The sequence below is a fragment of the Dasypus novemcinctus genome, chromosome 4, assembly GCF_030445035.2.
Source record: "Dasypus novemcinctus isolate mDasNov1 chromosome 4, mDasNov1.1.hap2, whole genome shotgun sequence".
Lineage (NCBI taxonomy): Eukaryota > Metazoa > Chordata > Mammalia > Cingulata > Dasypodidae > Dasypus > Dasypus novemcinctus.
Window position 1 is genome coordinate 87,029,030 of NC_080676.1, and position 27,500 is coordinate 87,056,529.

At 38.9% G+C, this 27,500-nt stretch overlaps 1 protein-coding gene across 50 annotated transcripts in view; it reads left to right on the top strand.

Moving 5' to 3' along the window:
- The window catches only part of ZBTB20 (zinc finger and BTB domain containing 20), a 900,898-nt gene extending 874,777 nt beyond the window's left edge, over nt 1-26,121 (top strand). For all 50 annotated transcript variants that reach the window (XM_071214788.1, XM_071214799.1, XM_071214789.1 and 47 more), the window contains one exon: nt 1,410-26,121. In XM_071214788.1, the coding sequence (XP_071070889.1) occupies nt 1,410-1,831 (422 nt within the window). In that variant the 3' untranslated portion in view covers nt 1,832-26,121. The remainder of the gene's footprint in view (nt 1-1,409) is intronic.
- Nucleotides 26,122-27,500: the final 1,379 nt, after the last annotated feature.

Consider the following 27,500-nt stretch of genomic DNA (forward strand, 5'->3'; position numbering starts at 1 on the left):
CATAGCTCAGATGTTGAAATATTACCCTGGGGAGTTCAAGAGGCTTTGGGCTGTAGGCCGCGTCATAGAAGGTCTTTCTTTTCTGAGGTGGGTGCTCGTATTGGGTAAAATTAGTGATAGGGTAGGAGAGATGCACCAAACCCGTTAATGCAGTTCATCCCACTTTCAAGAGCAGAGCTGAGGACAAGCAGCAACAACAAAAACAGGTCTCTAAGTAATTACCAAAAGAGATGCCACAGGCCCATGACTTTACTTATGGAAGAATACCTCATGTTGTCCTTCAGTGACTGAGTCCTTTTGCCTTACCATTTTCTAACAAGTTTGATCATTTGGTTTCTAAGCCAACAAGTAAATCAAAGCAGTAAACTAAGGGGAAAGAAGGGCTTCTGCCAATAGGCTGAAAGCAAAGAAAGAGACAGAAAAACCAATTTCAGAATTGACCCCAGAGTTCAAAAAGCATATGGAACTATTTAATAAGGGATGGGGGGTGGCAAATAGCCTTGTAATATGACTACTCTGTAAGATTCGTACATCACTCTTGGTGGTCTGCAAAGTGATTTCACATGTATTTTATGCCAGTTCAGCACAGTTAGGTAAGTAAGACTGCGTACCTCAGAGGCACTTGCTGATCTGTCAGAGCGGCATGCGTGTGCTAGCACCTGGATTTGAACAGGACCATTTGACTCTGAGGTCGTGTTCTATGCAACCTACTTGACCAACACGCCCGGCAAAGCCAATCTGAAGCTCAGTGTGGCAAATAAGGAATTGTCAGTTAACTGTGAAGTTACATTTTAGGAAAATTTCTGTAACAATTCATAGTGTAGCCCTTCAGAATAACTTATTCCTACAGTGGCCGTACTTTCTAGACCTAAAATCAGGGTATGAGTGCATTTACCAGAGAGAAGGTGGAGCGTGAGGACTGTCCACCAAAAAGCCAAGCTATGTGACAACTGCCCTTAGTTCCCAAAGGAACTAAGTTCTTGAGAGCCCCAAGTCTGCAAAGAGCTTTCTTCTTTCTTATATTTGTTTGAAATGTTAATGGGAAACACGTAGCTAACTCCCCTAATGATGACATTGAAAATGAGCACCCCCCCACCAAAAAAAAAAGGTGTTTGAAGCCCTTTGGTGGTGAATACCTTGTAGCTTTCTGAGAGAGCCATTTTCTGGAATGGGGAAAAGGAAAACTTTAGACTATCCTGGCATCACCTTAAAACAATTTCTCTGATCATGAGAGGCCAGGAAGGATTGGATCTTTCTGAACAAGGATGATCCATTAGCCAATCGGATTTTATTTTTTTTTAATTTTTTGTTTTTGTTTTTGTGTCTTGTTGTCCTGTTTCTCTGTCTCTCATTCTCCCTCCCTTGCTATGTCTCGCTGTCCTGCCTGCTGTCTCTTCCCACATCAACAGGTGAGAAGCCCCACCAATGCAGCATCTGTTGGCGCTCCTTCTCCTTAAAGGATTACCTTATCAAGCACATGGTGACACACACAGGAGTGAGGGCGTACCAGTGTAGTATCTGCAACAAGCGCTTCACCCAGAAGAGCTCCCTCAACGTGCACATGCGCCTCCACCGAGGGGAGAAGTCCTACGAGTGCTACATCTGCAAAAAGAAGTTCTCCCACAAGACCCTCCTGGAGCGACACGTGGCCCTGCACAGTGCCAGCAACGGGACCCCTCCCGCGGGCACCCCTCCAGGTACCCGTGCCGGCCCCCCAGGCGTGGTGGCCTGCACAGAGGGGACCACTTACGTCTGTTCCGTCTGTCCAGCAAAATTTGACCAAATCGAGCAGTTCAACGACCACATGAGGATGCATGTGTCTGACGGATAAGTAGTATCTTTCTCTCTTTCTTATGAACAAAACAAAACAACAAAAAAGAAACAAACAAAAAAGCTATGGCACTAGAATTTAAGAAATGTTTTGGTTTTGTTTTTACTTTCTGATTTTGTTTTTGTTTCGTTTCATTTTGTACTACATGAAGAACTGTTTTTTGCCTGCTGGTACATTACATTTCCGGAGGCTCGGGTGAATACTAGTTTTCCCAGTCTCCCTCGGATGGTGGCCTTAAGGCCTGGTAGTGCTTCAAGAGGTCCACTGGTTGGATCTCTAGCTACTGGCCTCTAAATACAACCCTTCTTTACAAAAAAATCTTTTAAAAAAAGTTAAAAAAAAAAAATCTTTTTTTTTTCACTTGTGAAGAGCACTACAAAAATATATAACAAAATCTAAAAGGCCTACTGTCTTTACGTACACCGCTTGCAGTGTTTCAGTGGACATTTTCACAATTCTGGCCGCTTGGACTTCACAGTAACCAGTTAAAACTGTGGAATATCACTTCTGGTTGAGAACCCAGAGGAAAGGCCCTGCTGTTTTCCACCTACCACGTTGTCTGATTTCATAAAAGGGCTGTGGGGATGGGAAGGGGCCGTGGGTGCCGTGGTGTGGGAAAGGCGAATGGCAGGCTTCTCTCCCAGATTCTGCTGAGACCGCACACCCTGACCCACCTCCTCAGTATCCCCCCCTTTCAGCAGAAGCCAGGAAGACTTGGACAAGCAACAAGCAACAGTGGCTATCGTATTTATTCAGTGTCTTCGCTGAGCCACAGCCTCAGCACAATCACGAGGGACTTTCATGAAAGGCAGGAATGCAGATAAAACAAAGATAACAGAGGTTTGCACCTATGTTTCTAGGTACAAGAGAAGGATTATTTCCAACAATCTTTGCAAAAAAAAAAAAAAAGTGTCAGGATATATTCTTGTGGAAGAGAAAAAGAGAGGAATGGAGGGTGGGGGGATAATAAGAGTTCTTGAGACTTTTTTAATTCAAAATTTTATAGAGGGGCAAAAGTGACGTTTACCAGATAGAATGCTGATTTTTTTAATATATTTACAACAGTATTTGTGTAAAAAAAAAAACAAAAAAAGTGAGATTGTTAAAAAGTAATCTGTTTTCCTTTTGGTTTTGCATACACTGCCACCAATCCCTTCTCTTTTATTTTATTTCACACACATATATATATTTTTTGGTAAGTCAAGACTGTTAAGGTTAGCGATACTGCTTCCAGAGAGAAAGAATAAAGGCAACTAAAGTTATATTTGAGAGGAAGGATATTTCTTCATATTTTGTTTATTTTTCTTAATTTTTATTATTTTTAAGTATTGCCTGGGTTGATGAGGGCCTCTGTGGCCAGCCCATCCCTGCTGTAATTTGAATTGCTGCTTTGTATTTTGATATGTAGTTCTTTGACTTTTAGCAAGCTTAAGTTGCTCCACTGAATATTTTTTTTCAACCGATCCATCTAGAATTCTGTTCTTTCTCATGGGAGGGACTTTATCTTTCAGAAACAGATTTCTTCCCTCTCCTAAAGTTCGTTGAGGTCTTATGGTTCTAGAATTTCTATTAACTTTACTCTTTTCTTTAATGAAACACTAGTAGTCTGGAGGTCTTGACAAATGGGTCCTTTTCTCTTATGGTCAGCCAGGAGAAGGCATTCACAAAACTCTGCCATACCTCCTCACCTTCAGAGCTACAGAGAGCATCATCGTCAGAAGCCTATTACAAAGCAAGATGCATGATGCCAGAATTTCTTTCTTTCCTTCCCAAGTATTACCTTCTGACTATGTCCACCTTGATTGAGAGGGCTAAATAAGATGATCCTTCTTTAGTGGATTTTTTTCACCCTAGCTTTTTGGAAAGGTTTTAGGGACATTAACAAATTTCCCAGATGCCAACGGCCATCGTTCAAAGGTCACTAATCCATTACATCACCCCACATGCCACTCTCTCTCCCTCTTTGGAATTTCTCTCCTCGGTCTTGATCAAGGTATTATAGAGAGTTTTCCATTATAGACAGTGTCCTAAAGAGATTCCAACTCAAATATAGGAATTCTTAAACCAAACTAAAACTCTAAAAATTGTTTCCGTGCTGGGCATGTTTTAACACACTTAAGGGGGGGTGGGACGGGGGGAGCAAGTCTTTTAAACAAAGAAATACCAAACTATAATTTTTAAAAGAAAGAAAAGGCAGAGTATTTTAGTTTCAAAATTGCTTTGCATTTTAATTTAATTTCCCTCCTAATTTTCCTGTCAATATTTTATTTACAAAAACTGGGCAGCAAATGAAGGGAAATCTTCCAAGGCAAGCAACTCTATAATGACTAAATTGGTTTTATTTATATATTTTAGACATTTGATTAGCTTGGGTCTTTTCCATAAGTTCTTTGTAATGTATAGTAGGTTAAGTGCAAACAAAGTATATGTGACTTTGAATTGGTCCTACGGTCCTTAATTCAGTGACTCTCTTGCTAGACGTTTTAATGGAGACTTGGTTGGTTAACTGATTATGAGTATCACCCAATGTGATTTCTAAGAGGAGTCCTGCCAGGAACTGTGTGTACAAAATTGATCTGTTTTAAAAGTTAGTGGAAAACAGCCTCAGAAATAAGAAAAAGTCCACTTCTCAATTGCTAATTTTGCTTTTTAACATTTTGATGTTTTAAGACTCTAATATTTCCACTTACCACCAATAGAGGGAGCATTAGTTAATTAATTATGTCATGGTATTGTTTTGTTATTTTGAAAAATAATCATCGAACCCATAAAAGAAAAAAGAAAAAATTGAATTCACCAATTAAGAAAAAAAGTTTAAATCTAGAGGAAAATGACATGAAAGCATTCCTCATGTGTCACAAGCACAGGATGGCCAAAAGCTCCTTTTAAATATTTTTAACTATTGACGGTAGCCCATTAAAGATAGTATCTTTATTCAAACCTCAGCAAAGTGGGAAGAATTCATAATACCTCCAGGAAAACTGATCTTGGGTGCCATTTGGGGCTACATTTAGCCATCTGCTTCTCAAATCTGAGGTAGACCCTTTTGCCTTAATGCTAATTTGCCATATAAAAAAGCTAAACAATTGGCTTAAGATTCATCTTTTGTTATAGAATATGTGGGAGGAAAAATCCAGCTAGGTTTGAAACCCTGACGATCATCCTTTCCTTGCAAAGAAAGTGTCTCTTTTTAAAAAGTTGAAGGATTCCTAAAGAATTCTTGGTGAGGTGATTTAATCGTTGTAGAACCTGACAGCACTGACTACTAGGTTTGCATAGCAGCAGACTTCTTCCTGCTGTATGTCTCTCTCCCCAAAGATCTCACAGCCTAAAATAATTGACAAATTATTCTCTGAAGGAGAAAGGAACTAGATTGGAGCAGATCTAGCCTGGAAGAGCAGTAAGTTGCTGTGGGGCCATTTCTGTATGTTCTGGCCTCAGATGCTGCTGCTTTCCAAACTGACCTACATTTTAGAAAGTAAACCAGAATTTACCTAATTCAAAGGAATAGAGGTGCTTTTAGATGGTCAGTCCTTAGCTTTTAAATTAACAATCACAAACATCTTAGGAAATAGGAGTGAATATTTTACTTCAAGATCAGAGGATGAGCATGGATCTTTTTTACATTTAAATTCCAACCATCTTCTTGTGTTTAGAACTTCATGCTAGAATGCTATGAGTGTAAAATCTCCCCACGCCCTGTGGTTAGGGAAAAAATAAGAGAATAAATGTAAGCAAATGGTTCAGATTTAAGTCTTCTTAGGATTAGTATAGGAAAAAAGAACTGGTTTGGAAAAGAACATTTTTTTCCCAACAATTTATGATTTAAAACTGAATTTGCTGAATAAGAAAAAGGAAAAAAATCAAATGGGAGTGTTTATCTCAAGACATTTAGGTAAAATTTATGAAAAATTTTTTAAAATTTCCCAGCACTAAAAACATTGGTAGAGTCTCAGCATTGTGGGCAATTTTCTTTCCTTTTAAATACCAACACGTATGTATACAAAAAAGCACCCCCAAATGTATAAGATATAACCCTAAAAAAAAGAAAGGAATTTGAAACAGTGTCTGATACAAATCTATACATGGGGAAAGCTAGAGAAACAAGCCAAGCAAACAAATTTGTTGACATGAAAGTCTCTAGATCAGCATTTTGTTTTACAATATACTTTGAGTTTTAAACTTTTGCTCCTAATGACAGTTTTATAGAGACTTTTCCCTCCCAAAATTCCTAACATTTCAAATATGTCTGCAGCAGGCCTCAACTCTCATGAGGAACACAGCAGATAATTCCCTGCTCATGTTCCTGTTGTACTCAATTCATGCTTCCTAGCCCTCTTGGATGTCATGGTAGCTCCTGGCCTTAGAAGGACTTGGTTTATTTTGTTTAAAGGCATAGGGGTTTTATTTTGGATCATCACAATATTCTACAAGGACAAAAAAGGAAGAAAAGGAAAAAAAAAAAAAAAAAACCTTTTCCAAACCACAAACAGCAGGAATTTGTATATTCTGATCATGAAAAGAGAAAAGTTTTTCTCCAAGTGTGTTTGTTTCACAGAAGGCCAAATGCCTTGACCTACATAGCCTTCCATCACGCAAACACACTGACAGTATGTGCCCAGCCCATGCCCCAGATCAGCAGTTTCCCTCAGCACAGAGGATGAAAATGAGGTGTGCCCTTTATAAAATCCCTTGGATTCCCGAGAAAGCATAATAAAGGCTCATATTGCCTCCTTGCTGAGACTGTTCTATAATGCTCCAACACCTGTGGCCCTTAAAAGAGGGCCTGCCATCGATCTGGCCAGGACCTATACGAGATCGGCATGCTCTGGAGTACCCCTCAGTTGCTGTAGAAGATGGTGTTTAATTAGCATGGCAGGGAGCAGAGGGCTGTGTTTTTCAGGTCTGCCTCTGCTCCAGCCAGTGTGCTGCTGCAGCACAAGGAATCAAAATGAAGGTGCAACGTGAGAGCAGACACAACCTGAGATGCCCTTGGGATCTAGGAGAACAGGAGAGTGCCCTTTCTGTTGTGGCCTGACTCTTAAAAGAAATCTTCTCAAAGAATAATTTAGTAATGAGTGGAGGTCCAGGGTAATGGGAGCTCTGGGGAAGAGAACAAAAGGATTGCAAAATGTATTCAGCACTCAACAATACTAAACCAAAAAAACATCCAATCACAAAACTAGAAAGTTTGGCAAGAAGTAGTTAGAGAAATCTCTGGGCCTTTCCATGGGTTGGGTACACAGACTTTCTTTTGAGTGCTTTCTGGCTCTAAGAAACCTCTTTACTCACTAGAAAAGAACTTTATTTAAATGGCTAATTTTGTCCCCAAAAAAAAGAAATTTAGAAAAGAAAAACTGGACACTAAAGACAGTACCATGTGACAAGGTGACAAACAAAAGGGCACACTCGAATTTCAATGGACTCCCTGGTTCTATAATAAAAGCCAGGCAATGCAATGCTCCCCAACCTATAAGACTCTTCCATCTACAGTGCGTGAAGAGTGGGTACTTGAGCTGAACCAGCAACTAGGCTTTGAGGCGGGGCAGAAATTGCTGACCAGGAAGGCAGCAGCTTCTGTCTCCTCTCTGTTTTCATGAAAGAAAAGGACTGTTCTCTTAGGTGCCCAGGAAATACATTGTGTGGGACAAACTTTCAAAAGCAGTCCCTACCCTGGTGCTCAGGTTGGAAATAGAGGCAGAAGAAAGGGGCACAGAACAACTCTTTCTCTGGAGAGAAAATATTTTCATATTCCCAAGGGCTCTCTGTGTAGAATTGCCATTTATGATACAGCTTAAACCTCCACAAGAAAAAAAGCTGTGGTGACTCAGTGTTCCTATAAACACAGAATGTGGACGTTACTAACCCAAAGCATCATTTCTAGCAGTAGGTTTCAAAGTGAAAACCTGACCAAAATATTCCAAAGATTTTTCTACAACTCTGAAACCTTTTTTCCCTTTGAATACAGAATCCATAGCATTGGGTTATCTGATGGCATCCCATCAACTGTGTACATTAACAGATCACAGAGCCTGGTTGCAGATCAGTAGAGTTTGTTTCAGTTCTTTTAAGGGAGAAGAGGTAGATGATGAGGGCTGCAGAGCAAGGGTTCTTTTCTATAGCTAGGTATTTCCTCCTCACTGACCAGGGGTAAAAATGCCCTGCGTAGACACAAGAAACATCATCTTACCACGCCATTGATCGAAACACCTGCCATTGCATGGTTTCTGTGGGCCCAGCTTGTTGCTCCCTAGATGGAAAGCTTTCAGACTGAAAGCCAAGCCAAGGTGACCTCCATTAAGATCTTTTCTCAAGAAACCACTTAAAGAATTATTGCCTTAAGTCAATAAGCCTAGGAAAGGGGACAGAATATATGAAAATTAGAAGGGCATGAAGATATGGACATGGCTTACTTTTTAAATGGTGGTATTATCACAAAAATAAGCCCTATCCATGGCTGTGGACTGTGGAAACAGTGACTTCTGGGGGAGGCACCAAACCTGTCCACAGCTGGTTGCTTTCAGGAAGTGACTGCAATTTCCCGTCTATTCTATTTCAGTGTCATAGGTCTGAGCTGGCTATAAAATAGGCATAATAATTAGCTGAAGAGTGGATCTCATAAAACATAATAACAAGTGCCTGGGATGCCAGTTTTAAACAACATTTCCTTAGCAGGGAGAACTATCTAAACATAAAACTACTTTCCCTATACAGTGTATATTTCTAGACTTTCTCCCTCAGTTGTAGAGAGCATCTGGTTTATTTTGTGATTCTTTCGTTTAAATGCCAGCTCATGACTCCCAAATCTTGTGAAGGTGCATAATCTGATCATGGGCAAAATCCAGCCCATTACCGGAGTCCCAGCTTTAAGATACATGAGGTATAAAATGTCCCTACCGTGTCTCTTTCAAGTTCAGAGATTTCCTTGGTTCAAAATGCCCCAGTGAGATTTTGATACACCCAAGATGTAGTTAAAAAAAAAAAAAACAAAAACCATAGGAGACATCTGTTTCTACTCCTGATGCAAAAGATAACTGCCCAGCAAAATCATTGCAGTTTATATGTAGGTTCTAGTATGTCACAACTGCTTCTCAAGATGATCTGTAAATGAGCGTACATTATACATGTACACAAACAGTATGAGGTGCTCTCTGTACAAAACTGTTCCACACTCATATTTCCAAGTGACAACAAGATACATTCTGGAGTTTCTTGTTAGGAGTAAAAGGTCTCTTGTATTAATATCTCACATTTCTGCTTCTGCTCAGTTGCCTTAGTTGGGTGCCTCGGTGCCATCGGCTCTGTGGTGAGGCTTAGGGGTATTCTGAAGGAACCTAACCATCAGAAATTTCTAGATTTCCCTTTTCATTAGAAAATTTAATATGCTTGTGTGGAACAGAATGCAATTAACAAACTCTACGGTTCTGTTCAGTTTGCTGATGTGGGTGCGTGCATAACTGCTTGTATGCCTACTCATAATCTGGGAATGTGTGTGCATCTCAAACTAAGCACACACAGGCAGAGGTCCTGGTGCAGAGATCCAGTTGCCTCTTCCCACCACTGTGCTCAAGACTTGTGGCTCCCTTCCCAGGAAGCAGTCACCTGCCCACTCTGTTGCTTTCTGTAGAGTTTCAGAGTTGGGAGAAACAAAGGCAGCTTGTTGGATCCACAGCAAACCCACAATGACAGGCTGTTTTACTCCAGAAGAAGGTAGCACAGAAGGACCCAGCTGGCAAGCAGACAAAAGGGAGCAGCAGTCTGGGGCATCTCACCAGTCTCCTAGTGGGAAGGTACCCAGACCAGGCAGACAAGGCCCATGCAGACGTGACCTGAGGCTTGACATGGCTGAAATGCCTCCATTCCTTTCCTCTATGCAACCCAGGGGGTGTGTGCACACACACCCATATCTAAGTTTTATTCCCAAACTAAAGCTTCCTAATTCTGCCTGCATCTGCAGGACATCATCATAATTCACAAACTGTGTCTCCTGAAACCAATGTGGCCTTTGCCGAAGTCTTTCCAGGAGTGGGTTGTTTACCTTGTCTAGTAAACCAATAGACTATCAGAATGTTTTTTTGGTATCTCAAAGAATCGATGGCTCATACCCATCTCAGATGTTCAAGTAGAATGCCACTCTAGTGTACTATACTGTATGAATGGACCTGGCTCTCGTAGCCGACTTGGAAGGCTTGGTGGCCTAGAAACAGTCAGAGTTAGTTTTCTCACTCCCATGCCCTTCTCTTCCTAGGTGGTTTATTATTTTTATGACCTCTGAATTATTTCTGCTTTACAGATTTCAGAGGACATTTTCTTTCTTCCTCTATTTTAATGATTTTCCCTTCCTCCATTAAGTAAGGCTACTTACAGTTGCAATTTTTTGTTGTTATTTTTTTAAAAAGTATATATTGTCTTTCTGTATCCAAAAGAAGTCTGTGACTGTAACCACAGATATTTCTTTTTACTGGAAAAAAAATTAGGTTTTTTTTTTTTAATTAACAGTACTAGTGACTTTGTGGAAGAATATGAGTTACTATTTAGGTATGCTTACTTAAGTACAGTACACTACATTGCAGTATTTCTGAAACCTACAACAAACACATTATATATAACAACTCTATATGGAAATATATAATACATTATATTCATTTTAACTTTTGAATCTATCTATGATCATGAATTGATTGAAATATTATTTCTTTGCATATATCACCCATCACCAACTTGCTGCAGTTTATCTGGTGCATTTAATAATAATCATTACTCTAGTTTGCTTTTTATATTATCAGCTTCAGTATTGTCCTTACAGGATTTTAGAATTTTTTTAGGCTCAAACTTAGCAAATGTAGGAAAGTGAAGACTTTTTAAAAAACATTTTTGGTGTGTCTAATACAAAGAGGTTCATATTCAAAATTATCTTACTTAGCTGACCCTCAATATCTAAAGAACAAAAGAAGTACATATGAATGTATTTGTGATTTTTCCCCTCTAAAACTGTCACTGTCTATATTTGCTTTTAAAATTATGACCAAGGGGCTGTTTAACCTCCACATGATCTGACCAGCAATTACAGGCTGCATTTCAAAGGGCCTCTCTTCTGAGCATCGTAAGGCAGTGAGATGCCTGATTGTCCCAACTGAATTTTCAAACATTGGTTTTAATACTGGCTCTTTGCAGACTTTCTGTTTTCAGTATGCTTGAAGTTGTTTTAACTAGTATTCAGTGTTTCCCTTCAGGCAGCTTGGCAATATAGTGTTCATTTTACCTAGGAGGTTATTTTTTAACTAAAACCAGAGGTTAGAGAACTTTTCCATGACAGAGGCTGATAGAAATAGAACTCAGAAATATGTTTCTCTTTTCTTGGTGTGCAGAATCCATGAAATGCTGGCCCTTGGTGTCTGGCCCACAGTATCTCCATTTGCCTGTTAAGGTGGGGATTTGTTGCCTTTCTTCTTTAACCAGGCCATCATGGAAACTTCCAAAATCAGGCAGCCTGTCTTGCAAATAAGAAATACTTTCAGATGGTGTTTTCAGATAAAGAGATTCTTCAACTTCCCTCACAATTCAGCCCAATGCCTAGAAAACTTTACATCCATCTTCATTGCCTGAATCCAGTCTCATTTCCTCTGGTCTATAAACAGGACAAAAACGAAAAGACTTGTTCACGATATTCAGCGTATAAAAAGTTCTTCCCACTCTGGACCAATATTAGGAATAACACCAATTCCTTCCTTTCATATTTCCTAACGGATTTCATTTTCTAATCCCATTCTGCTGTGACTCTGACAAGTCTTTTCTTCTTCCTTATATAAGCTCCCCTTCACCCCCTCCAACTGTGGAGCCTGGTGCTCATTACAGAACTACCTACTTTAGTCTACTTTGAAGGCGCTAATATTAAGTCTAATAGCGAAACTACCAATCTGACTCTCCAAAGTTTTTAACTAAATATATTCCTATGAGCCAAACCTAGTTGTGAATTCAGTATTATTGAGGATGCTCTTTTTCAGTGATCATATAATACCCAACTTTTATCTACTTTATTATTTTTCCACTTCCCTTTTCCTGACCTGTTCCCTTTATTTCTTGTTGAGCTTTAAGACTACGTTAAATTGTCTAGTCTTCTCCTCACCAACCCCCAAAACTCTAATAATTATGATCCCTAAGTGCGCATTTCCCTCCCTTCTCTCTACCCCATTCTGAGTATCGTTCTTTAAGTTTTATTTAAAGAGCATTGAAGTGAGTGAGTTCATAGGCAGAGTGCATTTTGTCTTCATTGTAGCTTCAGATTTTAAAACTTATCAATATTCTTTTGAGAGTGGGAGGATCTTGAGTCAGTTTTATAATGTCATCTGTGCTAGCTGAGGTCATTAATTCCTTTTCACCTTCACATTTGGCCAAGAGATAAAGATAAAAATATTTTCTGTGTCTTTTTTTCTTCAAATACCACAGTGTTTGCATTCCTGAAATGAGTAGACCATTTCTGAGGGAGAAAAATAATTTATCAATGTTGTCTCTTTCAATTCCTGCTAACACTTAGCTAAATGACATATTTACCAGGTACTAGGTTTCCAGAAAAGGAGTAATACCAAACTAATCTTGATAACCGCTCAAGCCTCAGTGAGCTCTTCTCAAACAAGTTCAGCCACTTCCACTCAAACAGACTAGGAGACAGGAAGAGTTCTTTCATTTTTTACCTTTTTTATAAAATAAGTATATTGATTAGTTTAAAACTTTAAGCAGTAATTTACAAAGGGATGACAAGATCCACAAAGTTTCTAAAGTGTTTTGCAATCAGAGATTGTTTAAACACAAACTTAATATATATTTAAATAAAGGAGTAATAGAACTGAATGGATATTTGAAGGGCAATGTACTATACTCCCCAGTAGTCAAACACTAATCACATAATTTGGCCATTGAGCTAGATCTCATTCCAATGAGTTACAATTATCTGATCCCCAAAGTATCGCCCAAAATTCTATTACCTTTCTGAGTATGTCCCTTCACAGAATGCTTATAATGTCATCTTCACAATAACCTTCCAACACATTCTTTCCTGGTTCCCAGCCCACCACCCTTGCTCGCCATGATACTTCATTGCCTCTCAGCTCTTATAAAGACAAATTCTGTAACATTTAGAGTACCACTTGATTTTGAGCCCACGTGTGTATACTTTCAGGCTTTACCCCTTAACAAACAGGTAGAATCAACATTTAATTTCAGAGAATGTATTTTTAATTTGATTTGAGGCTTGGCCCAGCTTTTGTTTTAATCAAACCAATTAATAGCCTCACCTCATGCAGTAGGGAGCAATGAAATGAATAGAAGATCCAAAGCTTTCCTGAGTCATGTATCTAGTAGGAAAACAGTTCTGAAAGCCAGTATTTATGTTGTTTAGAACCCAGATCTTCACTTAACAAGTTCTCCTAGTCAATCCTGTCTCCTTCTCTTCCTGTGTCCGCTCTAACTCCCGCATATGTATCTTTGTCTTTAGTCTTCATCTAAAGTGACCTTCTCCTCAGGCATTGGCTTCTGAAGGAACAAAGTATTTTGAGTTCTAAAATACTATCATTTAAAGTATAATGTGGAGTAGGAGAGGATCTGATGCTGATAAGTCTAATTTGGTCCAGTTAATCACAGAGATTTCTCCAGGATGCCTTCTTGCAATTGTTCCTTCTAGTTCCCCAAGCAGAATTCCAATCCTGAGACCCAGTATTTCTCACCACATCCTCTGCATTAGTCTTAGATTAGTGTTTAAATCCTTTAATGTTCTACAGACTCCACGATATGAATTGCTTCTTACTTATGAGCCTCTTGCTTTTCCAAGCTGACGCCTGCCCAGAGCACCAATGACCCTAACAGTAAGGAATGAGACAACATAATGGTCATAAACATTATAGTATATATTTGGGAGGATAAAGAGAGATTTCTTTTTATTTTCCCCATAAAAGGCTTGCTTCTTCCCCTCATAATACATTTCATGAAGTCTGCATCTCGTTTTACAGATACATAGTTTTAGGTTTTGCAAATATAGCTTAGGAAATGTTCTGAGATTGAGGTTGATAGTGAACCAGTTTAATTTTCTGCACTGGACTTTGGGACAAGTGTGCACAGATGCAATTCCTTCAAAGAAAGTGAAACTAACATAGTACAGAAAAGGGATAATACTTTTACACATTAAAACAGTTGCTTGCTATCTATAAACCTTGATTTAAGTATAATTACTGCTTTTTTTTTTACAAACCTTAAACTGGAGGAATGTGTATTTTAGTAAAGTATCTTTGTTAATTTGTTTGTTTCCCTTTATCCATTTCTTCTCAAGGTAGCAAAAGACTTTGATTTTTAATTTGATACTGTCCATGGCCATCTATATCGATCAAATATACCTGCCTGCCCTTCCCACATTTATTTTTCCCTTTGAACGAACGAAAAACTTTCTATCTTACAGAAAAGCAATCTTTTCTCTATGAAAATCTTTATCTTCCTTTTCTAATAGCACTTGAGAGCTTGGGAGAGAGAGATTATCTCTGCACTTTGAGGGTAGAATATTTAAAATTAAAACTATTCCTTGAGAAAGAAACCTTGTTTACCTAAAAATAAGGTCCAGGGCTAAAGAATGGGAACTGATTGCAGGTGAAGGTCGTGAATTTTACATTACAAATCCTTACTGCTCCTCAAATCCTTTTTGGAATAAGGCTGGGAAATTAATTTAATTAAAATCCTCTTTGGATGTTTCTTATTAATATCTAATGCAGAATACTCAGAAACAAAACAGAAAAGATGATTCTAAAATGCCAGGCTCAACTAGTCTATAGATTCCTATAATTGTAGGGATTTCATCTTTTTGTTCATTTCAAGACTGTAATGTATGCATAGAATTCATGCATTCTAAATAGAGAACCATCAACTTCCCTGTTGCTTCTCAACTTCCCCACCTCGGCACTAGATATAATTGTAACAAAGAAAGATTGGCTCTGCATTGCCAGTACTTTACCCATCCCTACCCCCACTACCAGAAAAGAAGGACAAAACCAATTAGAAACTTTTTTTTTTAAGGAAATTGTAGAATTTCATTTGAAAGCATATGGTTTTCAACTCATCTCATTTTACAGACTGCCTGGCCATCTTTTTTATAATCTCATGTGCTGTGATTTACGTTCTTAGTCCAATTTTTAAAATAATTGAAGTTTCCATTAATTGAATACAGGAAAAGCAATGAGGGAGATCAGGGAAAGAATGAAGACATGTGATGAGACTAAATTTGATACAGTTCTGGATTACTCAAGCCAGTTCTCAGGATTACCAGAGAAAGTTAGCGCCACTCATCCCTTGCATTTTTCCCAAGTCTCACTACAATAGTTATAAGAAATAATAAGATAATCTCACTTCTTTGTGATTAAAGTCTGCTCTTAAAGCTATCAAACACATGTAGAGAAATTGTGTAGACCCTTGACTGCTTCTGTAGTTAATCTGCCCTTCAGGGCACAAGAGGAGTATACAGAGGTAACTGGAAAAAAAAAATGGTTCAAATTTTATATACAATTTAGCCATGGTCTAAAGTGCTTTGTGCATGTTCACAGCCAGAAGGATCTTTGAAAGACAAGGCTAGTTACTCTGCTCCTGCTCTCCTTGCAGCATGCCTTGATTTGGAACCAACTGTAGATTTGTAGGAGAAATCTTTCAAAGGTATTTTCAGCAGTTTAAGTTCTTCCTTAGTCCCACTGATTTAAACCTCAGTTTTCTGTGGGGCCTGTTGAGACAGAGATTAAAGGGTAATTTTCATATGTCTGACTAAAATTGCTTTTTGCACTATTGTTGAAGGAATTGTGATTTTCAGAATGAATGAAATCAGGATCTCTTAGTAATCCTTATCATGATAAACAAAAGCAAGAAGCTGATATTATAGAGAAACTCTATGGCAACTTTATAAGTAATTGGAGTGTACTGGCCCCACGATGCCAAATGCCTTTGTTTCTATAATCTATTTGAAATTACATATTGATTCCCCTGAGATTTCTAGCACACATGTGTGGATATGAGCATGCAAGCAAATTTACACTTGGATAGCGGTAACCCAGAGAAACTGAAAAGACAGATTCTTGTGAATTATCAAATGCAAAGTGTTTCTCCAGAATACTCAATACCGCCACATCCCAAACTAATTCTAGATTAATCTTTATGAAGAGGTAAGCTCCATAAGATATCCTACGCTGAATTTTTTTTCTTACAGAGTAACACAAAAGGTACAATGCACTCTTAATTTTTATGTAGTAATTCACTTTATTTAACAATTGTACTTTTGTGTGAGTGTGTCATTGAGCTATTTGTACCAGTTTTCTATCTATCATTCTGAGGGAGGCCTTGAGAATTTCTGTGTATGTACATGTATATGTGTATTTATGTGTAGTAAAAAAAAAAAGTGAATAGGAGAGGAATGAGCAAGGGAGAAGGCGATCAATGTAGAAAAGTGAATGTTCCTAGTGTACTTATTTGTGTTATTTACAGTGGCTGCTGCCCGTAGCCTTTGAGGGATAGCTGATTGCACTACTCAAAAATAAGAACCCAGCACTGTTAAATTTAGGATCATCTTTTGGGCAACAGGAAAACTTTATCTTTTTCTGTACCCATGCCCCTTAGTATTGGAGCCATTTGACATGATGAAAACCATTAAATAAAAACCACTACTGAACTTTGCATTAATTAGCTATTTTCCTCTTCTAAAACCTACCCATGGTTTCAACATGACTACTTCCCTTTATTTTCTGCCTAGTGACTTAATGTTTTACAGAATAATGCGTAAGTGCATGCTAGTTGTTTCTCTCCTTGAGCTGAAACAAACAGGGGCAACAAAAGAGATGACTCAGAAGCGTGAGGTGAAAACTGAATTTCCCACTTTTGTGGCACTGGTAACCTTTAGAAAGAGCTGTTTAAGATTGAGCTTTGGGTCTGTAATAGGGCTGTGTTTTTTTCTTTTCTTTTTCTTGTGTGTATGTGTTTTTTGTGTGTGGGTGGGTGGGTTTTTGTTTTTGTTTTTTTTTGCACTAAATATGACTGCACTGCATTGCACTACTGAAATGTATTTACTTGTGCCGGGAGAGAGTGTATGAGGTAAGGTAAAAAAGAGGCAAGTTATAAAATGAAGAATATCACTAAAATGATGGGTTATTCTTAGTAAGGGTTGGTAAAAATCTGGGGAGTCTTTGCCAACTCTTGACCAGACCTAGAAATTGCCATACTGATGGGACCTGTTTTCTGGTTATAGATAACCTGGGTTAGCACAGCATATTGAGGACACTTACGAAAGAAGCTTGCCCAGTACTGTTTCCAACTAAGCTTTCAGTAAGTTAAGATTGTAAGGAAGCCCACTGGTGTGATGAGAAAGTCTTCACCTTGACCTACACTACAAAGCCCCATGCTGGTGGACATCCAGTAGGGCAGAGGTCAGTGGTATGTCTTCCTTTCAAAAAAACCATAGCCTTGTCCATATTGGAGCTAACCTATCAGCCTGAGCATGCTCTTTCCATCTCTGGGTGAAACCCAGATCAGGCTAACCAAAGAGGAAGGCCATGCATGTGGTAAAGTCCTTTAAGATGACAGTTCAGGGAACAGTGCAATAAACACTGAAAACCAGTGAAGTGAAAGGTTTATTTTGAAACAAGCTAGGCCACCTTTGAAATCGGAGGAAGGTTAGGAGGATTGATCAGAATCTACTAGCTGCTCTGTCATAGATTATCCTTTATTAAGCAGAAGACATTAACAGTGCCTCAAAGTTTAGTTTTGAAATTCTTCTTTTCTAATTTTTTATTGGCTTTATTTGTATTGCCTTTTTTAGACTAGGAATAGTCAGAGGTTGACAGCTCTTCAGTAAATGTTCATAAAGGAATCTTGCACCACAAGAAAAGCAATAGATTATGTGGGACTTAATAACCAAAAGTGAAAATGCTGAAGGACTCTTTCCAAATCCAGGGTGACAGCTTTGAAGATTATGATTCAGTAAGAAAGGTTCACAACCTATATGAATGGCTAATGTCGAATTTTCTGAACGTTATTACACGTAGTGACATCAGTTTGTAAACTCTGTTGAGGCCTCTTTCCTAAACTTACAGCATTGATACCTATTTCTTTCTCTCCTTAGAATCTGTCCGAGTCTACTACCCCCAGTTAAAAAATTGTAAAAGGAAGTTGTCAGCCTTGCTAGTCAGAAAAACTTTCAGAAATAACATAAGTGATCCCTTCAGCACCCAAAGTATTATGCCGTGTCTCCATTTTAAATAAGACACTCTAAATTCAGAGCCCTTGACGTGTACCTACAGATGTGTTCGCGGTAAGCACTATGAGGATATTGGCTGGACAAAACCCAAGTTAAAGAAAGGAATAATTGACCTTTTAAAATATATTCATATTAACTGTTCTAGGAAACTTTTTTGAGGCTTTGTGAAACAACTTCTTCCCTGAAAGTTGGGCATACCCACTCCAGCTCAATCACCAAAGATTTTCATCTCCAGAGCCCAGCTTCCTCTCTCTCAGACAAAAAAAAGTAATATAAAAGGCTCAAGGGATATGCTTTGATGGTCAAGAGATGGCACTTTGGTTTTCATTCTGTTCACAGGAGACATTGTTATTAGAGGAGCTACTGCACTGTCCTTATGACATAGGGTTTGGTCAGAACTGAACAAATAGGAAAAAAGAAACTAATAGTACTTGACACTGTGAACTAGGCCTTGATAGAGTCATAACCTGGACACTGATGGAGAGAAAGAAACTTCCATGGAAGAGAGTGAGCTTAATCATTTAGAACCATATGAGGATCACTGGTGAAACAAAGGGCAAAATATACACAGTGTAAATCAGCACTGTGCAAGGCCGGAGCCAACAATGGCCAGTGGGGTCGGGGAGTCTGGTAACTGGCCAGTGAATTCAAGTGTTGAAGAAGCCATGGTCTAGGCTTTGTTCTGATTGCTGGAGTAGTTAAAATGTCCATGCCAATGGCAAGGAAAATGCTTGGAAGCTGATCTGTTGTGATAGTGCCTTTCTTGTTGTAGCAAGTACTAGTCTAATAATTTGCTCAGTTATGCTTTTCTGGACCATTGTCCCCAGTCTTCTGAGGAGATCTGAAGGGATAGGAGTCACTTAGGATGAGGGATAGGCTATTGCTCCTGGAATGCTGTGATTTGATGATATTTGCACTAGATTCTAAACTCTACTTTAAACTGGAGCAACTGAGTGAGAGAAAAACCAAGGACAGCCCGAAGTTAAAAGAAACCAAAAGCAGTATTTTCTGACTGATGCCCTTTCCTTTTCTCCTCCTCCTCCTTCTTCCACTTTTCCTTTTCTTCCCTTCTCTCCTCCTCTTCTTTCTTCTTCTCTGGAAGGAAACTTCACACTTGTTGGTTATGACAGTTGACTTTAGCCAATTCTTTCTTTTTCTCATTTATTTTCACACTGAACCATCAATGCAACTTAACCATCAGGCAGGGACAGTTAATGCAAAGGACCTCTGCTCTACAATGTCCCATAACCCTGGTCTTCATCAAAGTGGGGGAGGGAGCCACCAGCCCCCTAGGAAGGCCAATAACGTGGATATTATGTTGAGGACTGTGCTGACATCTTTGCTCGGCAAAGGCTGCTTCAGAGAGAAAAGGAAACCAGTGTGTCAAAGAGAACAGGAGAGGGGGAGCAGTGCCCAAAGTTTATCTATTTCTTCTCTCTCCTCTTTCCCTCCTCACCACCATATCCTATCAGAATTGTATTTCATCTCATATATTGTATGTCACCATACAAATCATTTGGTTCCTTGGTTTCTCTCTTTATCAGTGGTCTGGGAACTCCTCCAAAACTAAAAACATACCATTAGCAGCTCCCCTGCGGCCAGCCAGTTTCTTGAATGCTGTCCACATGGTCCTGACCAGTCAACTAAGACAGCGTGAGAGTTTTGTCTGACTCCAACCACCTGACCATTTTATTTTCATTTTGTTTCCATTTCCATTTGAATTTTAAGTTACCCTATGGAAAGGTGGAAATCATGGAAAAATGCTTAGAGGCTGCAATTCTAGGGCATAGCTTGTCAGGAGTTTGTATTATCCAAAATATATCTTTCTACACCAGTTCTCAGTTTAATCTATTGCCCTGTTTATAATTTCTATTATTTTGTGGGTTTTTTTTTCTTTATAAAAATAGAGTCTGTTTGCTATGTCTATTTGAGTAAAATTTTTTTCTATTTTCCCCACATGGATGCAGTACCAACCTGTTGATGAAGTATCTTTTTATTATATTAATATGTAATTCTACTGTAGACCAAAAATATAAAAACACCTTTGTTCATTTTAAAGATATAAAGAACTAGTGAGTAAAAGATTAAGAGTTGAAGAAAAAGACAGAGGAGCAGTGGTTAACCATGTTGAGTTAGAAATCTAAGAGTAGCCTTACCTATTTTTTAACCAGTGCTTGCCAATCTTACTATAGTTAAGATGATATAGTTTTGGCTCCTTCATGCTTATGTTCTGTAACTTGTTTGTCTGTTTTTCTTCGATGTAATTGAGGTTGCACATCATGCTATTTTTGGCAATGCCTGATTTTATTATATTGTACTTTATATCAGTCATTTCCTTTAGAAGGATGGGGGGATAAGTTTTATTTCTTGTTTTAATTTAAAATTTGTTTAATGCACTGGAAATAAAATTGGACACACTTCACTGTTTTAAAAATCAAAAACAAAACAAAAACCACAAAGAAAAAACCAGCAACCAAATAAGCAACAGAAAAAAAAATCTGTACCAAATACGCATACAGAATACATCCCACATGAAAGATAAATGGCATCAAATAAGAAAAAATATGTATTTTAAGCCATGATGCTGAACATACAAAAGAAGCCATGTTCAGTAGGGATCGGGGTAATGTAGGACATTCCCCTGAGCTCTGAGGTTTTGGCATTTTTCCAGTCGATGCCCAAACAAGTTACATGTGGGAAAGGTTGATGGAGGAAATAATCCCAGCCTTCCTCATACTGCTGGAGCTCTCCATTACCTTTTAACCTTTGCTTGAGCTTCATTTTGAGTAAAAAATAAATTTTTTTTTCATTTAAAACAAAAACTAAACAAAAGACCAATGATGTGCTGTGCTGGAGAAAGTCGATTATTTACAGGTATGTGCACGGTCCACATGTGGACACGCCACAGTCCCCTCAATGCCCAGGTGTTACCCTTGCCTGTTTCTCCTCCCCATAAGGGTTCGCAGTGGACGGCCCCACAATGTGGGAGACTCCAAAAAACCCATTAGGACATCAGCAAATGCTAAGGAAGCTTTTGCATCCAACCTCCCTTCTTCAGCATCCCCAGATGCCAACAGAGCCAGTGAATCCATCCAAATGCACAGTGAAGGGAAGGACGGGGATATTTTTCCTATCCAATTTGTTTAAGGTTTGCTGGTTTTTTCTGGGTTTGTTTTGTTTTAAAGCAGGGGTGGGAGTAGATGTAACTTCACAATCCTATTACAGTAATTGTTTTGCATCTTCCATGTTTTATGCAAAAGCAAGCATTTAAATCAATAAATAATTGTGCCCTAGACTGAAAGTTAATGTTTAGGAGAGGAAAATAATTGTTGGAATTTTTTCTACATTTTTTTGTGAAGAATCTTTTTTGGAAAGGAAGGATACATATTTTTGTTGTGTAATATTTTCTATTTTTGAATGCATTTTATTGGTACAAGACTGTTTTTTTGGTGAAGACATTATTTAAAAAAAAAAAGAAAAAAACTAATCGAAAAGTTTGCCCTTAAGGATATGCTGCAGTTTTGAGGTTAAAAAAAAAAACTGATTCAAGATGCGTGTTAAAAGTTGGGATTATATTGTTGTTTTTTGTAATTGTTACAAGAAGAAGTTTGTACCCACTGCTGTTTATTTTGTTTCAGATGAGTGAGTAAAGGGATTGTTCTTGTTTTATTCTTTTTTTAGAGAAAAAAAAAAGCTATTTATGAAATGTCAAAAACACTGGACTGTGAGTATAAGTGTGGAAGCATTTTACCACCCTGTGTCTTCGACCAATTATGGGAAACCCCTTTTCCCTCCCCCCCACCTCTGCCTTCGCCTTGCCAAATGAGAAAAATATAACAGCTGTCAGATGATCCAAGCCCCCGAAACCCTGCTTTAATTTTTATGGTTTGATAAAGTTGGAAAAACCAAAGTTAAATTTGTTTCTGAAATCCCCCTGTCCATACCCTTTTTTTTTTTTTTTTTGTAAGACACAGCCTCTTTGCTTTGCCTCCCTGTCTTGGATCATTGCCTTCTTAGGACTGGGGGCCGACACTGGTGCCGAGGTGGTGAGCCCGAGAGGTGAGGCCCGTGAGGGTCGGTGTGAGTGGGACTTCACCTCGCGATGGGCTGCCACGCTTTCCCCTCCTGAGGTGAGGCTGCTGAGAGAGCAGGCTGGTCAAACGGCTGAGGAGGGAGCACCTCCGTCTCCTTCACCCTCTGCTTTAAAGACCCTCCCGCTACCATCTCTGTCTAGAAGGGCTTTGCCTTTCTCAGCAGCCCACGTTCCAAGGGGGGGACGGGCAGGGATCTGGAGGCAGGGAATGATGGTGGGTGCTATGAAGGCACCCCCAGCCCGCAGGAAGGTGGGGCAAGTGACCATCCAGCACAAGGGATCTTGCCCACCTCATCTGATTCTGTGGATTGTCCATCCATCTGCTCACTGTGAAGATGGAGAGGCACAGTGCCCTGAGGCCGTTCAATAGCTTTTCCATATTTTTTCAACATTGAAAAAATAATTTTTTTAAAAACTGTGATTTTTTTTAAAAAATCATTTGGCTGGAGGGAAGGGAAAAGGGAAACACCAAAAGCTGTAACATGATTAACTGGAGATATTTAACTGGGGCACTTTCTAGACCAAGACAACTAAATTCCGTTCTGGACCCTAAAGCAGCCAAATCTTGAGACTGTCAATGACAGAAAGCTGAAGAGAGGCCTCTGTTTCCTCCTTTCTCCTTTCTTCTCTCTGTCGTAGAATTCTCTCTTCTTCTCTTTTCCCAGCTTCCCTTTAGACTTCCATTTTCCGTGCACATACACACAAACACTTTCAGAATACCATTTTTCTTAAGGATTGTGGGACCGAATAAAATCATGTGCCTTCATTTTTTCCTTTTACAGTTACATGAACCTCTTCGTTTTTTACAGTGTTAAAAAAACACGGGGAGGTTGAAGTGTTAGTGGAGGACTTGGGCATCATTTGAGAAGTAATTTTTGGTTAGCACATTCCCCTAAACATTAAACGCAGACATTTCAACCCCTTCCCGATGCTCTTTGAAAGTTTAGAGCAGCAAGTAACCATACATATGTCAGCCTAAACCCATCTGATGTGAGAGCAATTTCTGAAAATTCTATTTCATCGACTTCTTTGATTTTATCAAAACTGAGGTGAGCAACGGCAAGCAGCCGTGTTCTCCCGATTTGGTGCTTTTGCTTGTGGCGTGGGGTGGGGGTGGGGGGTGGGGAGTGGGTGTGTTTAGACAAAGGGTGCATTCCTAAAGATCTCTGGTGCTGAAGGGCCTCGAATTCCTTTCAGAGACTGCATCTGACACACTTTGGGTACACGCAACTGAACGCTCTCACATGCAATATTTTAATGGAACAGTAGGAGAGGCTCTTTGAAATGGGGTTTTGCATCTTTTTGTAACATTTTGATTTCTCTGGTGCCTTATTCCAACAAGATGCTGGCACTCACATACCCACAGGAAACTGACACACAGAAGTCAGCCTTGGGAGTAGGGACACAAGGGTAAAGCTAAAGGGGGGGGGGACCCTGGGGAGGTTGGTGTCAGGTGGTGGGAGAAGACTAGATGGCATCTCTTAGCTGAAGCCAAGCAGGGACTGCACAAATCCATCACAAAGTTAACCATTCTGACATGTAAACACACAGCACATTCATCCTTCCTCATCTGAGCTTTCCTTCCTTTTTTCTTTTCTATCTCCACCTTCTGACAAAGGTGCTGCTGCTGCTGCTAAGGTGCCCGGAGTCCAGAATGCCCAGTAATCACTCAGGCACAAGCCTGGCACTGCCACATCAGCCCTTGGCATGACCAAACCCAGGTTTCTCTTACGTGGGGCTGAGAACTGTCAGATTTTCTCATCAAAATTGTTTTCAAAGGAATCAGTGGATTACAGTAATTCTGCATTGAAAATGCACTTTAAAAAATAAAATAAAAGCTCCAGACTGTTTAAAATATACAGAGGGAGCAGGGGAAAGATAAGATAAACATGCTAGTGTCTGAACCCAGTTTAGTTTATCTCCAGTTGAAACAATATACACTATATTATGTATAAATGTATACACATGTCCTATATATATATCCACATATATATAGTGTATATATTATACATGTATACGTGTGTATATGTGCATATATACACACATGCACATAAAATCAGATGCTCATTACAAATCCAGATGCTCATTACAAAACCAGATGCTCATTACAAAACCAGATGCTACACAAACAGCAGCAGAGGAAACAAGGTTGGACTCTTGAAACAGATCACAAAAAATAAAAACAGCCACCTGCAGTGACTTTGGTCATTTCTGTATGTTCACAAGGAATGAATTGTAACAAAGAAAAAAAGGAACAGTGTTAGTAAAAGAGGAAAAATGGGCGAAACCATCTTGATCCAATGGAAATGCAGTAATGTTCTATACCATTTCATCAGCGATTTCTTTTAGTCATGTTCATTTGATTTCAGTTTTTGACTATTAAAAATGTTAAGCTCAAATGACCCATAACAAACTGAACAAAACAACTACAGTGAAAGCCCTTTTCAAAGGAAGATGTCAGAAATCTCAAAACCCTTGGCCTGCCTCAGAACGACCATGTGCAAATCAGTACTCATTTAACATTTCAGATAAAAATGGAAAAAAAAAACCTTTTTAAAGCACCTTAATGTGGTCATCCATTCGAGGAGTGGGTGCCACTTTTTTCTTTGAGCACCTTATTGATGTGTTTTGCTATCTGCTGTCTTTCTGTTACCTGTTGGCTGAATGGCTAGCTGTTAACATGCACATATGCACAGACCAGAGGTCTGGGCATGTGTTCACAATGAAGTTTACTGTGGTGACTGCTGAAAGGTGAACCCGTTTCCTGATTTTCCCGCCACAGTGTTGTGATAAGATTCGAAGAAGCCCTATCTCCTGCACAGAAATGTTTCTTATCACATTGTATCTTAGTATGGAAAGGAATATGGTCCCTTTTTTGCAATTGCTACTGTGTATACACACACACACACACAATGTATATTCAGACCCAAAATACACACATGCACACACATGCACAAATATATTCACTGTCCAAATGGTATTTTCAGTGTCTGTGTGCATGTCACTGTTTATGCAGTTTCCATTTCCCAGTGAATTTTGAATGGAGGGCTACTTTTTTAAACAGACTGTCTTCACACCCAAGACCTGGCATTTGGGGAAGAGTTTGGAAAGAGGGAGAGGCAAGGAAAGAGTTTTAAGTTGAAAGAATAATTTCCCAAAGGAACTTGGGCTGAATGACTTCAGAGACTATCCCCTCCAGTCATTGCAGGTGGGCATGGAATACTGCTTGTATCAATCTGTGTACCGTAGAGTCATAAACATATCAAAAACACATCCACCCATCAATCTCTATATGTGGTTTGAGATGAGCAGGTCAATAGTTTTGAGAGGGAGTTTGTTCCTTTTTTTTCTCATTATACTCTTAAATTGTTGTCAGTTATCAAACAAACAAAAAAATTGTTTTGAAAAACCTTGCATACGCCTTTTCTATCAAGTGCTTTAAAATATAGACTAAATACACACATCCTGCCAGTTTTTTCTTACAGTGACAGTATCCTTACCTGCCATTTAATATTAGCCTCGTATTTTTCTCACGTATATTTACCTGTGACTTGTATTTGTTATTTAAACAGGATAAAAAAACATTCAAAAAAAAAAAGAAAAATTAACTGTAGCGCTTCATTATACTATTATATTATTATTATTATTGTGACATTTTGGAATACTGTGAAGTTTTATCTCTTGCATATACTTTATACGGAAGTATTACGCCTTAAAAATACGAAAATAAATTTTACAAGGTTTCTGTTTTGTGTGGAAGAGTAATTGATGTTGCTAAGAATGATGTTTGTTTTTTTGGGGTTTTTGTTGTTTTTTTTTTAAATGTTACCAGCACTTTTTTTGTAAGTTTCACTTTCCGAGGTATTGTACAAGTTCACACTGTTTGTGAAGTTTGAATATGAAGGAATAATTAAAAAAAAAACATTCTTCTCTTGGTTTCCTATTGTGTCTTCTTTACATTGTGGTGGTTTTTTGTTTTAGATGGTTCTCCAAGTTCTTTCATACAATGTGGTCTAAGTCTAGCCTGAGATTATCCAAACTGAGGACTGTAACTCCAAGGCCAGAAAAATTCTCAATATATCAGTGCTCTTGATACAAACAGCAGGACTTCCAGGATTGGTGGTATTGAGGTCACTTTCTGGATATATAAAACAAATCTGGGCATTATCCTCCTCATGGCCAAACCTCAGAAATTACAACATCACTCATTTACCACTATATAAATTGGTTCACACTTTTCTCCTTCCCCATGTACAAATCAGTATATATCTGCCTCTTGTGGAAGTAACCAATCCCATGTGGCACTATGCCTGTCTATTCTTTTATCCCCCCATGATGGGGTAGAGATTAACCCCATCAATCTATAGCTGAAGTCTGTTTTTTACCTTTTGGGTTTCTCATGTCTATATGTGGAAAAGAAAAATTCGTGACACAAAATATGTTCCCATTTAATGACTTTGGCGACCCCCTAAGGGACACCTATATCCTCCACAGGCCCTTTCTTGTGTACACCCCTATCCATAATGGCTCTCTAAATTCATCATTCTTATAGAAGTTGCTAGTATGATGGAGAAAATTTATGTCCTGATTATCCCTTGTGAAGTCAACCCAACTGAACTGATAGCAAGCATCTGTACTTCACTCAACATTGTGCAGAGTATGAATAAAATGTAAGTCTTAACATCCATCAACTAGAAATAAATAGAGGTTAATATAAAATCAAGGGCTAGATTGGACCATGGGAGCTTAAAACTAACAGAAAGATGCTTCGGGGTTAGGGTAAGTCAAGGAAGGCTCTATGGAATAGTTTGGAGACTCACAACAGCTTTGACTTCGAGGAGGTGAGTATGGACAGAAGATTTCCACGAGTTTGAGGAGAACAAAAATACCCATGCATGAGCTTGGGCTGGGCAGGTCTTAAGGAGACCTCTGGACAGAGTGGGCGCCAGTGTACTCTGTGACCTCATGGTGACCCCTATGAATTATATTACTGTCTTCTTGCAACTCAATCACCCAAACTTCTCAGTTAACCTGATAGTCTAGGAGACAGAAAGTAAAGAGGAAGAAAAGTTTTCATGACAATTTGTCCTTGTTTGATTTCTCAGAACCATATCAATATCTTAATGATGCCAGCCTACTTCACGTGGTCTTTGAGCTCTCTTCGCACCATCCACAAACTCTTTAGGTTCTTCTATTCCAGTTGAAAAGGTTGTGGTGGTGGTGATATACAGGCTATAATAATAGCAAATTGCACATACACTTCTTACGTGGCATTGAACAGTTCATAAAGTTGTTCTTCATATAAATTT